This window comes from Sparus aurata, chromosome 12 (genome assembly GCF_900880675.1).
Source record: "Sparus aurata chromosome 12, fSpaAur1.1, whole genome shotgun sequence".
Taxonomy (NCBI): domain Eukaryota; kingdom Metazoa; phylum Chordata; class Actinopteri; order Spariformes; family Sparidae; genus Sparus; species Sparus aurata.
Window position 1 is genome coordinate 3,792,000 of NC_044198.1, and position 11,328 is coordinate 3,803,327.

An 11,328-nucleotide genomic window follows, 5' to 3' on the forward strand; every position below is an offset into this window, starting at 1 on the left:
ATATGTCTGCCAGTACTTGGGTTATTTCATTAAACAACTTCATTTGTGAAGATGTTTGCACACTATTCTTGCGCGTATTCTGTCCTATGCTTTTACAGCACTTATATTTTCTGTATAGGACATCAATAAAGCATTATCTCATCTTATTATAACTTTAAAATGATGTTAGAGGGGAATTTGGGAACCAAAAAGAGTTTGTTATCCCTGGTACCACATCCTCCAGAGAACACCTGATCAGCAACTCATTAGTGAAAGAAAGCATGGCATATCACAAAGCTGAAGTGATACATAAAGGGAAAGATTCCTTCTTTGCTGGTGTAGGACTTTAAAAAAAAAAAAAAAAAATCATTAAAAACAAATTTTCATTAGTCCTCTGACAAGATTGGATGCCTTGTCAAAATGGTTGAAGAACCTCTCTAATGCTGGGTGGAGAGAAGAAGGGGAGATTACAGGCTGCACATCCAAAAAGAGAAGCAACTACAGAGCCAGCTCCAGTACAATGAGGAGAGGTCCTGTTTCTCCAAGGAAGGTCTCCTGCAGATGGTAACCCCAAACCTGCCAAAGGTCTTGTGATCAAACCATAATCTTTCCTAACCCTACCCAAGTGCTTTTGTGCGTAAACCTGACCAGATCTTAACCACAGTGTCTTCACGATAGAGAAACAACACAAACATCTGCTGTAACTTGTGGATGCTTTGTAAACACAGGTGCACAGCTTCGGCTCTCTCCATCTCAACTATTTCAAACAAGAACAAGAATTCTACAAATGACCCAGTTGTTTGGTCAAACTTTATGTGCTCCTCAACCAGAGAGAGATTTTTTTTTTTCCCTGCAACAAACATCAGCTCTGTGATTCTGCTGTACATTTGACCGCAGCTCCTGTGTGGAACTATTGTTGTCTTCTCTTCTAATATGTAGAACAAGTTGCTCCTCATGTACGCAGGGGCTGGAAAACCTGACCAGCTGCTCCACTGTCTGGAAGGCAACACAATGCAAACTCTTTGTGGGAGACAACTTCAGAACAACGGAAGTGGGAATGTCTGGCTGGTTGATGCAGATTCATGTTTGGTCACAGAAACAATTCATCACACACTACTTGACACTCAGACAGCTGTATCTGAGCTTGGAAAACTCCTCCGACTGAGTGAGAATGCTGAGTAATAACTGGGTTGTGTTGGAGCTTGATGATGGTTCAGTTGGCAGCAGCTACATCTGACCTTAACACAAATTTACACAGGATTTATGCTTAACATTTATTTGTGAACTAGGACAACTTTACAGGGATCACATGTATATATAGAATACCACATAAAAGTGATTACAATTACTGTTGGCTTATGACCCTGTACTTAAACGTACAAGAAGGAACTTCTAACTGGTTATGAATCAGTCTCAATGTATACTGTATACGACCTACATAAGCAAACAAGTCAATCAGTGAAAAGACCAGTTATTTCGGTGTAATTATTGTTGGTATTCTTAAAAGATAAGTTGAAAATTCAGGCATTATCTACTCGCCCTCGTGCAGATGGAAAGTCATGTGATGTTTTGTAGTCCAAACAAACATTTCTGGAGCTTCACAGAAAAACAGTGTTGCAGCATTCTGCTAAAAGCCTGAGCTGGGCACATGTGATACAAATGTAAAAAATATATAAATATATATATATTTTTTTTTAAATGTTTTTTTTAAATCAGTTTGGGATCCCAGGGCTTCTGAAGAATTGGATAATGCCAAACGAGCAGTATGGAGCCATCTTATGCACTGTATGTCAGTTCTTTTATTGTTTTACAAGTCCCCAGCTACAGTTGTTCAGAAGAATGCAGCAACACCGTTTTGCTGTGAGGCTCCAGAAATGTTTTGCGGATCACGAAACTACAACAATTTTCCATTGGCTTGAGGGTGAGTAGATAGTGACTACATTTTCATTTTTGGGTGTACTTATCCTTTAATGTCTTGGAGTCTGACTTATTCGGGTAGGATGAATCTTCAAAAAAGAAATGTTATGGTGATGATGAAAAGAGGAGTCTCACAGCCTGAGGAGAGAAGCAGCTCTCTAGTCCGGTGCTACAGCATGACAACAAGGTTTGCGTTGTTTCACCATAAGGCCATAAAGACCTTCTACTTTTGTCCACAAGGCCACCAGAATCAACAAAAACTTAAAGTTCTTTGAAGTACCTTGTAAAATCACCTGTTTCTCCTAATTATTAAAAATAGGACAATGTACATGGGGGGGAAAAAACTAATAATTCTAAAACATTACACTACATTCCGGGCATAACATGTACACCTGTACAGTGTGTTCAATAGATTATCAAGACAATAAAATCTGGTCACAGTTAAATTAATGATATCCAGGGTTTGTGATTGGTGTTGGATAAAATTGATTGACTCAAGTCAATATTAGCCTAAGCTTTACGTTGTGCAGGGTTTGTATTGGATTGTGTTACATTAAAGGAATTTGTAATACTTTATCCACTGCTGTAAATACTACTTGGAACAAATAAGGAATTCGGACTCCAGTAATGCCTGGATGTCCATGAAATCCACAACTCTGCTCTTAAGTTTGCAACATTACCAAGAAAGTGCTTTTTCTGTCAGTGGAGGATTCTGAAGTGGGTCCTCCAAAGTCAGCTGTTTCCTGTCCTGTGCTCTCTGTCACTTGGTCAGGTTTGCCCTCTGCTGTCAGGGCTACAGGAAAATGTGAAATGGCACATGTTTGAATTTCAGGAACCGTTCGTTCACAGCATAACTGTGACACAACTTGATTAAAAATGTGATTAAAATGACCAAAAGAACCGGAGTAAATACAATAACAAACAAATACACTTCTAAGACCATGTTTATGATAACATATTATTGTGCAAGAGACACTTGCGTATATAGCAGCAGGGGGTGCTGTTACATTTGCCCTGCACGACAAACGCCGGTAAAGAGAGCGTGAAGTCGGCCGGAGGTACTGCCACTCTACTCTGACCTTCAGTGTAAAGGATCTTAAAAAGCCAATTTGTTTTTTTAAAACAATGTACAAATTGAGGAAGTTGGTAAAAGTTAGGGAATACTCGGTGTATCGCTTCGCTCATTTAAGTGAACGTGTTTTTCATTAGGACGAGGCTGTTTCGTCCTTACACATTTTTATTTTGAAGGCTGGTACAGGATGTGATAAGTTGAGTCGACGGCCGTGATGGAACTTGAAGACGAAGGAGCGGCGAAGAGGAACAAGGAAAGGAACTTGCTAGCCGGCTAACTACTTTAGCAATCTTCTGGCGTTAGCATTTTGATAATGGCGCCTTTAGACCTCGACAAGTACGTTGAAATAGCAAGACACTGCAAATACCTGCCGGAAAATGATCTAAAGGTGAGTTCGAGAAGCTGAAATAGTATAGTTAGGCTAAGGTTTGGTCATATCAGTGGAAGCAAACGCGGTAACTGTACGAAGTTTGTTCAACAAGCGTGGCTAGTACCGTTAACTAAACTGCTAGCATTAATTATTCCTTGGTGATAGAAAATACTGTTATTCTTTGTATGCGCATTTTACCAGCTTCACCGGTGTCCATAAAGGCGGTTGAACAGCTTCGTGTGTATAGGAGCGTCAAAGAGGAAGCGATAGCCCTGACTGCTACTATAAGAGTTCAATGTTACGAATGATGCGGACATGGCAACCACGGCAGCGCAAACAGCAACCTACCGCCAGCAAGTTTAATCGGCAGACTAGATCAGTGTGTGTATCGTTAGCCGCTATAGCTACTCAGTCTCAAATGTGTGGCGCTCAGGCATAAGGCAAGTACTATGTACATGTGCTACAAGAAAGCAAAACGGTTAATTTAGAAACCTGTATCTGCTTTAAAGAGCCTCAGAGCTATCGCTAAACTGTTGGTCGTCTTCCTCAAACATGTCAGCTAACATCTCGTCTAGTCATCAGCAATTATGTTTTGATCTTGTAAATACTGCTGTCACACAGCAGTCGAAACCAGTAGTAACTGCACTGACAGTTTCTGACCTTTAGTTGATAATTGTGCAGTAAAATGGGGCTAACAATTATTGACATTGTCGATTATTTGCTTTTTTTATTCGATTATTTGTTTCGACCTTAAAATGTTAGAAAATATCAATCAGTGTTTCTCAAAACCCAAGCCAATTATTGATCGGTGGTTATCAATTTCCGATCGAACTTATATTTTTACGACTTTAAATCGGGGTAATGTAAAGTTTACTGTAAACCACTTTCCGATCGATTGTACCGGGAGCCCGACCTATATATTCTCAGCCTATTATCAACAGATATATCTGTAAAAGTGTATATGTTGCCCAATATGTGCAGACATGAAACCATTTTTTTAAAATGATAATGGAGAAAAATGCGTGCAATAATGTATACCTTTTACATTCCACGTAAGTTGACTCTATCAGTGTACTGAAATGTTAGACATTAGATGTTATTGTTAAACTAAAATATCCTGACTCAGTAACATATTGATTGATAACCATATTTTAGGGATTGCTGTAAAAAAAAAAAAAATTGTGTATCGACCGATATACCAGGATATCAGGATTTTTCACTTACTAATGTCAGTATCACATCGACCCTTAAGATTGAGTATCTATGGGGCTCCAATTGTATTGTCAGCGGTAATCCTTGTTTTTTACCCTAGTTAGCCCCACAGCCACCGTGAGACTGGCACAGTCACTGTGGGGATGCTGGTTTGGAGGTTACTTAGATCCATAAAGAATTGTATAAGCCAGCACATATTTTAGCTCTTTGACTTCAGATTGGCTGACTTTTTTTGGCTAATACTAATACAAAAAAAAAAGAAGGTTTAATACAAAAACATAGAAAGCCTACGAAAAGCTCAACTCATCTCTTTTCTCATCATTGAGTAAAATAACCTTGGTTATGTGTGATGTTAGCTTGCAGTGTTTTGCTGTTATGATGATGTATCGTAAAAGGGGACCTCTTACTGAAATCATGTTTATTTTTCAGAGACTATGTGATTATGTTTGTGATTTACTCCTGGAAGAATCAAATGTTCAGCCGGTCTCAACTCCAGTTACTGTTTGTGGAGATATTCATGGTCAGGTAAGTACAACTGGTTTCTTGTTCTCGTTTGTCCTTTAGAAAATATTGAGATCCAGCCTGGACACTGAGATTACTGATATACAGTCACTTCCATTTTCTTGTTTCTTAAAATGTAAAAAAAAAAAAAATCTTTGTATTTGGGAATGTAGTAGCAGGAAAAAAGATAAATCGACATACCTGTGAATTTCACAGCCTAAGTAACGACAGATATATTGATAAGTGACACCAGTTCTCCATTTAGCATCCAAATATGTAACCATGAATTTCATTACTAGATTGACAATTCTTATAAACGTATTATGCTATAAAACAAGTGTCCACATTTATATCAGTCTGTGTACAATTTGTCATAGTTGGAGTTTGTTTGATTTTTATTGCTGAAATTGTGGTATTTTCAAACAGCCTTAGTCTATTCCCTTTTAAAACAAACTAACAAACCTTCATGTTTCTGTCTAGTTTTATGATCTTTGCGAGCTCTTCAGAACTGGAGGTCAAGTTCCAGACACAAATTACATTTTCATGGTAAGTAAGTTTTCTATGTTGCAATAGAATAAAAAATGCACACCTAAAAGTAAGAAAAGCTTTTTGAAGTATAAAGGACAGGTTGTGGTTAGAAAATTATTTTTTTGAATAAGTGAAATTATCAGTTATCTTATCACTATCATGCTATGAGAAGCAGGTAATTGGTTATTGTGCATCCCTTGATGCACTTTATCCAGGAAAAAACTGAACTGTTTTTTGAATGCACATATGGAGGCAGTTCAATGTGTTGGTGTCTCTGATGGTGTCTTCTTTTTCCACCTTTTAGGGAGACTTTGTAGACAGAGGATATTATAGCTTGGAGACATTTACACACCTGCTTGCTTTAAAAGCAAAGTGGCCAGATCGTATCACACTTCTACGTGGAAACCATGAAAGCAGACAAATAACACAAGTGTACGGCTTTTATGGTATGTACATGTGCCTCACTGTTACTGTTGATACATGCAGATGTTTTTTTTTTTCACCAGCCAATCAAACCACGTTTCCATTTATGCTCTGCTTCTTTTTAGATGAGTGCCAAACAAAATATGGAAATGCAAATGCCTGGCGGTATTGCACAAAAGTCTTTGACATGCTGACTGTGGCAGCTGTAAGTTCATTTAAGGTTCTTTAACATTGGTTGCATTATGCTTTTTGCCTGTAGAACATAGTGCTTGTTCCTGACAATTCTGACACATATACATGAATTCACTCATGCTCACACAGCAACAAACAAACTTCAGGAATAGTATTTAGTGGACTTGGCATGGGTGTCATTGTACACAGAAGTCACAATTTGCTATGTACCTCAGTATGGGGGGATCATGGTTTGATAAAATGGGAAGAGAAGTAAGAAAATCCGAAATGCTGTAGGCTAGATTTCTTTTCAGTTATTTTCAACTGACAGTAGTGCAAGTTACCGTTTTCACCAAGTATAATACTACTTATGATAGTTGGTACAGCCTGTAGACAAAGCAAGTTTATTTATTTTATTTTTAGGCCTTTTCACGTGGTTGTATTTCGTAGGACAGATGAAGAGCAAGGAAAGTTGACATGTAGCAACCCTGCATGGGCCACTGCTTCCCAGGACAAAGCCTCTGTTTGTGGGATGCACACCAACTGAGATATTGGGGCACCCTGGCAAAACAAGTTTTTTTTATATACAGCACTGTACAGACACAAGGCATTTTAAAGTGCTTTAAAAGGTGTATAGAAATGTCTGAATAATGCGACATTGGACATTTTAAAAAGTATTTAGACAAGTAAAAATAAAAGCAAGCAATTGGGTAAAAAGATGTTATGTATCTAAGATGTTAGTAAGCCATGATAAACAGTAATGTTGTGAGCCCTGATTTAAATGAGCTTTAACTGAGCTCTAAACAGGTTTAGCAGATATCAGGTTCTCAGGAAGGTTGTTTCACAGGTGGATAGTAGAGAAACTAAATACGGCTTTACATTGCTTCATAGTGCAACATCAAACAGTGTTTGCTCTTTTTAACACTTCATTTTTTTATTTTTTTTTACAAAACAGAGTTCTTTGACATATGACCTCCCATGAAAAATAACCAATGATTTATTAACACAAAAACAAATTAATAAAACAACATAAGAAATTACAAGTGATTGACAATCTCAGCAAAGCAGGGTCAATTATATGGAATCATTTTCTATGGCATTCCATTATAACGCACTTCTACTACAACAACCCATATTGCTTAAACACCTAAATATAATGTACCTCAGTTCCACTTCTGAGCAAAAGTGTTGATCTTTGTTTGTTGGTTTGGTAAACTATCACATGGGTCATATTTTCATGTAAAACTGATGTGAAATGTAAATAAATGTCATTACATTGCTTTGGTAATGTCTTTGCTTCTGTTTGCTTTCACATCTAGAGGCTGCTTTTAAACATTGGGTTCAAATGTTTGGATGGCTGTCTTGGTTTTTGTTTAGTGTTTTTGCTTGTTTATTTGGTGATTGACACATCTGGGTGATGCAGTCTTTTATGCGTTAGCATTTTTGATGTGTTCCCACCTTGTCCAATCCACCAATACTATGTGGTTGGAAAACAACTTTCAGGTGCATTACCACCACTAACTGGGTTGGAGTGTGGAATTATAATTGTGCCCATTGACATAAGCTTTCGCCATAGTGTGACAGTCAGACTACTTCTTTGTATGATTACATTCACTGGACCAATGACAAATACTTGCACAGTTACACCCTTAGTACTTGGTAAAGTAAAATGAGTTTTGGCTACAACTGTATGCTGCCACCCCAAAAGTTTGATTTAACTGTCTAAGCTGTCTGGGTTAGAGGCAGAATAAAGTGAGGTTTGCAAATCTCCATTTTGGTATATTAGCTTAGATGATTAACCTTAACCCTTATATTTGGTGTGTAGGTTTCTTCATTCATGAGATTCTTTTTGGTTATTTTTTACTTTTTACTTTACATACCATATCAAACACATCTTTCTTATCCCAAACTGCCTGATTTTGACATCTTTTAATCTCTAATCCCAGTTGATAGATGAGCAGGTCCTGTGTGTCCATGGTGGTCTTTCACCTGACATCAAGACTTTGGACCAGATCCGCACCATCGAACGCAACCAAGAGATTCCACACAAGGGGGCCTTCTGTGATCTTGTGTGGTCTGATCCAGAGGATGTGGACACCTGGGCTATTAGTCCACGAGGTGCAGGCTGGCTGTTTGGCTCCAAGGTTACTAATGAGGTAGGATGTGTTGCCAATATTTAAATAAATCAGTGGAAAAAACGTCCTTTTGACCAGTAGCATCAGTTTTATGAAAGTAATGCTCGCATTTTGTTTATAGTTTGTTCACATCAACAACCTGAAGCTCATCTGCCGTGCACATCAGCTAGTTCATGAAGGCTACAAGTTCATGTTTGATGAGAAACTGGTGACCGTGTGGTCGGCGCCCAACTACTGCTACCGCTGTGGAAACATCGCATCCATCATGGTCTTCAAAGACGTCAACAGACGAGAGCCCAAGCTGTTCCGCGCCGTCCCTGACTCCGAGCGTGTCATACCTCCCCGAACAACCACCCCTTACTTCCTATAAAGACAAGAGCCAGTTCTGTCTCCTCCCCGCCCTCTGGAGATCTCAACTCTCAAACGTATTTATATGCAACCTATTTTAAGATATTCATGGGAGTTGCATCCCTTCAGGTCGACAGTATGTTGAGAAGCAAAAGGTTTCTTCCAAAGCTAGTCTGTTTGCACCGCACTCACTTTGTTAGGAAAGAAACATCCTCTTCTAGCCCCAATGAGAAACTGATACTTGGAAATGTCCTCATATTTTATTGATAAGAAAATGTAAAATGGCTTAATTTTGATGCTATATATCCCACCAAAGCAAATAAGATGCAAATAATACACATTCAAATAAAGTGATTTACAGACGGGTGACAAATTAAAGGGAAAACTTGAATAAATGAGATGAGAAATGTAACAAATGGTGATGCGGTCATGCTGTTGGGGCATTTTGCTCATCAGGTTTGGGTCCACTCGTCCCCTCAGAGGGAACGGTCACTGCAAATCAACACAAAGTTGTTTATGAGTGATCACCTTTATGCTGTGGTGAAACATTTCTATCCTGATGAATGAAAATGATATGAACCATATTCATTCATTCATGACATCTCAATTGAATGGAACACCTATGGGAGATTTTCAGTCGATGTGCTCGCCACCACCTTCATCAAAATGCCAAATGAGGGGAATTTCTTTGACACTTGTTGATTTTTCCTTTACCTTCTCACCCATCTGTATATGTCTTCGAGTAGTTTGATCTCATTAGTTGCCTTTTTTAAGACTACTTTTCTAATTTCTGGAATTAAGAAACAAACTGTTACTGCTTCTGTTTTAACACCTCAGACCCACTGTATAAACAGCTGCTGAGTCCATCCTCTGCCTTAATTGGGGGGTTTTCCATTTTAAGCCTAATTTTTAGACTTTCTTATTAATTTATTGTTTTTAAAGTGTCCTGTTCTACAGACGGTATGTATTCTTATGGCAAATATCCACAAGTGTCTGTCTTAAAATGGCAATTAGTTTTGCATTTCCTCATCACTATGTGTATGTGACTACTTTGGTAGTGTGAAGAATTGTTGCTGCAACAGTGGCTTTTATAAGCAATATCATTTAAATTTAAATCTCAATGTTCCAGTCCAAGCTCAGCTCCATAGTTGTTTTTGTAGCAGAGAATGGTTTTATTTGACGTTCCCCTGTTTTGTAATTTCAATAAAACATGATTCATTAAAGTCTTTTGAAGAGTGGTCACTCTGCCAAAAACCTACTGTTATAATGTAGTCATAACATTGACCAAATGTCAGCAAAGACAAAGAGAACACTGATGTGGCTACATGAACAGGACCCAACTTGCATGGTTCGTGATTTTTAACTGGACCAAATGAGAACAAGCTGATGTGCAAGAATGCTTCAGGTGACAGAAAAGGGAAAAATGTGATAAGCTGATGACCATCATGAGGGAACAGGCTTTACTGTTCCCATTTTAACCCAGTGGGTTAAAAGCATCTGCACGGTGTAGTCTAAACAATCGAATGTGTCCATGTATCCAATATCAAATATGTAAAAATATTTCTAGTGTGTGTTCTCAATCCCACCTGACACCAGTTCAATCCAGTGGTGGAAATTGATGTTTATTCAAGTACTGCACAATTTTGAGGTAGTTGATACTTCTACTCTTTTTCAGAGGTAATTCTTCTTCTTTCTGAATCAGATAGAAAACACTGGACTGATAGATAATCTCCATAATTTGGTTTACTGACGGTCACATATTGTCTAATAGTCACACATACAGTAATTTCCTTGCATTGCTCATAATCTTATTAAGCACTTAAAGGGTAATTCAACCAAGTGCACACATTAAAGTGTATTTATAGGTGTCAGGGAGTACCACTACATATCTGTTAAAGTAGTATTAAGCCTTGTGGCTCCAGAGGAAGCTGCATGTAATCTCATAAATTGTCTCCAGTGATGTCACTCAGTGGCTAGTTGCATCATGGGTAATGCAGGTACCAGATTTGGTAAATCAGTCCATTGGTCTAGCATTGCTGTAGATTTAAAATATAACAAGTTAATGAATGCAAAGCAGATTCCTTCCAATGACAATAGCAAGCTGAATTCACGCCCCTGCCGGTTTGCCTCACGAGACCTTATACCTGAAAAACTTGTAGCTGTTTGGTATAGAATGGAGAGACAAATTATTTTTGTTATCCTATTTGAATCGTGTCATGTATCACATCTATGATGTTTGTCAAATTAAAAGATCATTTTTCATGTCAATAAAGTCTCAGTTTGTCATCAAACAAATGAAATATCAGACTGTGAAAATATGTCATTATAAAGACTACACAGCCAAGTTGGGGATGCTGTCTCATTGAATGCTCAACAAAAACCATAACTTAAACATTGTAGAGCTGCTCCTGTATATGAGCAGCTCACAGAACTGACCAGCTCTCCTTTCAAATAACTGCAGTTGTCAATATGAGCAGATTTATTGTGATTTTCACCTTTGTAAATACTTTTGCTGTGCACAGTTGGTGGCCATGTTGGTGTTGGTGACGTGTGTTGAGCAAGATGATGTAGTTCACTGAGTGCTGTAACAAAACTAGATGCAACTTATCTTTAGTTACAAGAAACTACAACTTTATTTACTAGGAAAAACTCTTTTTAAATTCACAAACATC

General features: G+C 38.1%; 2 protein-coding genes across 2 annotated transcripts in view; one reads left to right on the forward strand and one right to left on the reverse strand.

Annotated features, from left to right (window-relative positions):
• Nucleotides 1–3,651, reverse strand: part of LOC115592816 (stromelysin-3-like) — a 30,295-nt gene extending 26,644 nt beyond the window's left edge. The window contains exons 1-2 of the mRNA XM_030435977.1: nt 3,537–3,651; nt 2,577–2,689 (exon numbers count right to left, since the gene is read on the reverse strand). Coding sequence (XP_030291837.1) covers nt 2,577–2,689; nt 3,537–3,555 — 132 coding nt within the window. The 5' untranslated portion in view covers nt 3,556–3,651. The remainder of the gene's footprint in view (nt 1–2,576; nt 2,690–3,536) is intronic.
• Nucleotides 3,166–9,879, forward strand: LOC115592817 (serine/threonine-protein phosphatase 6 catalytic subunit-like). Its single transcript, XM_030435978.1, has 7 exons — nt 3,166–3,356; nt 4,980–5,075; nt 5,532–5,597; nt 5,884–6,025; nt 6,128–6,207; nt 8,120–8,329; nt 8,430–9,879. Exons 1-7 carry the CDS (start codon nt 3,282–3,284, stop codon nt 8,676–8,678), a joined length of 918 nt encoding a protein of 305 aa, XP_030291838.1. The 5' UTR covers nt 3,166–3,281; the 3' UTR covers nt 8,679–9,879.
• The last annotated feature ends 1,449 nt before the right edge of the window (nt 9,880–11,328 follow it).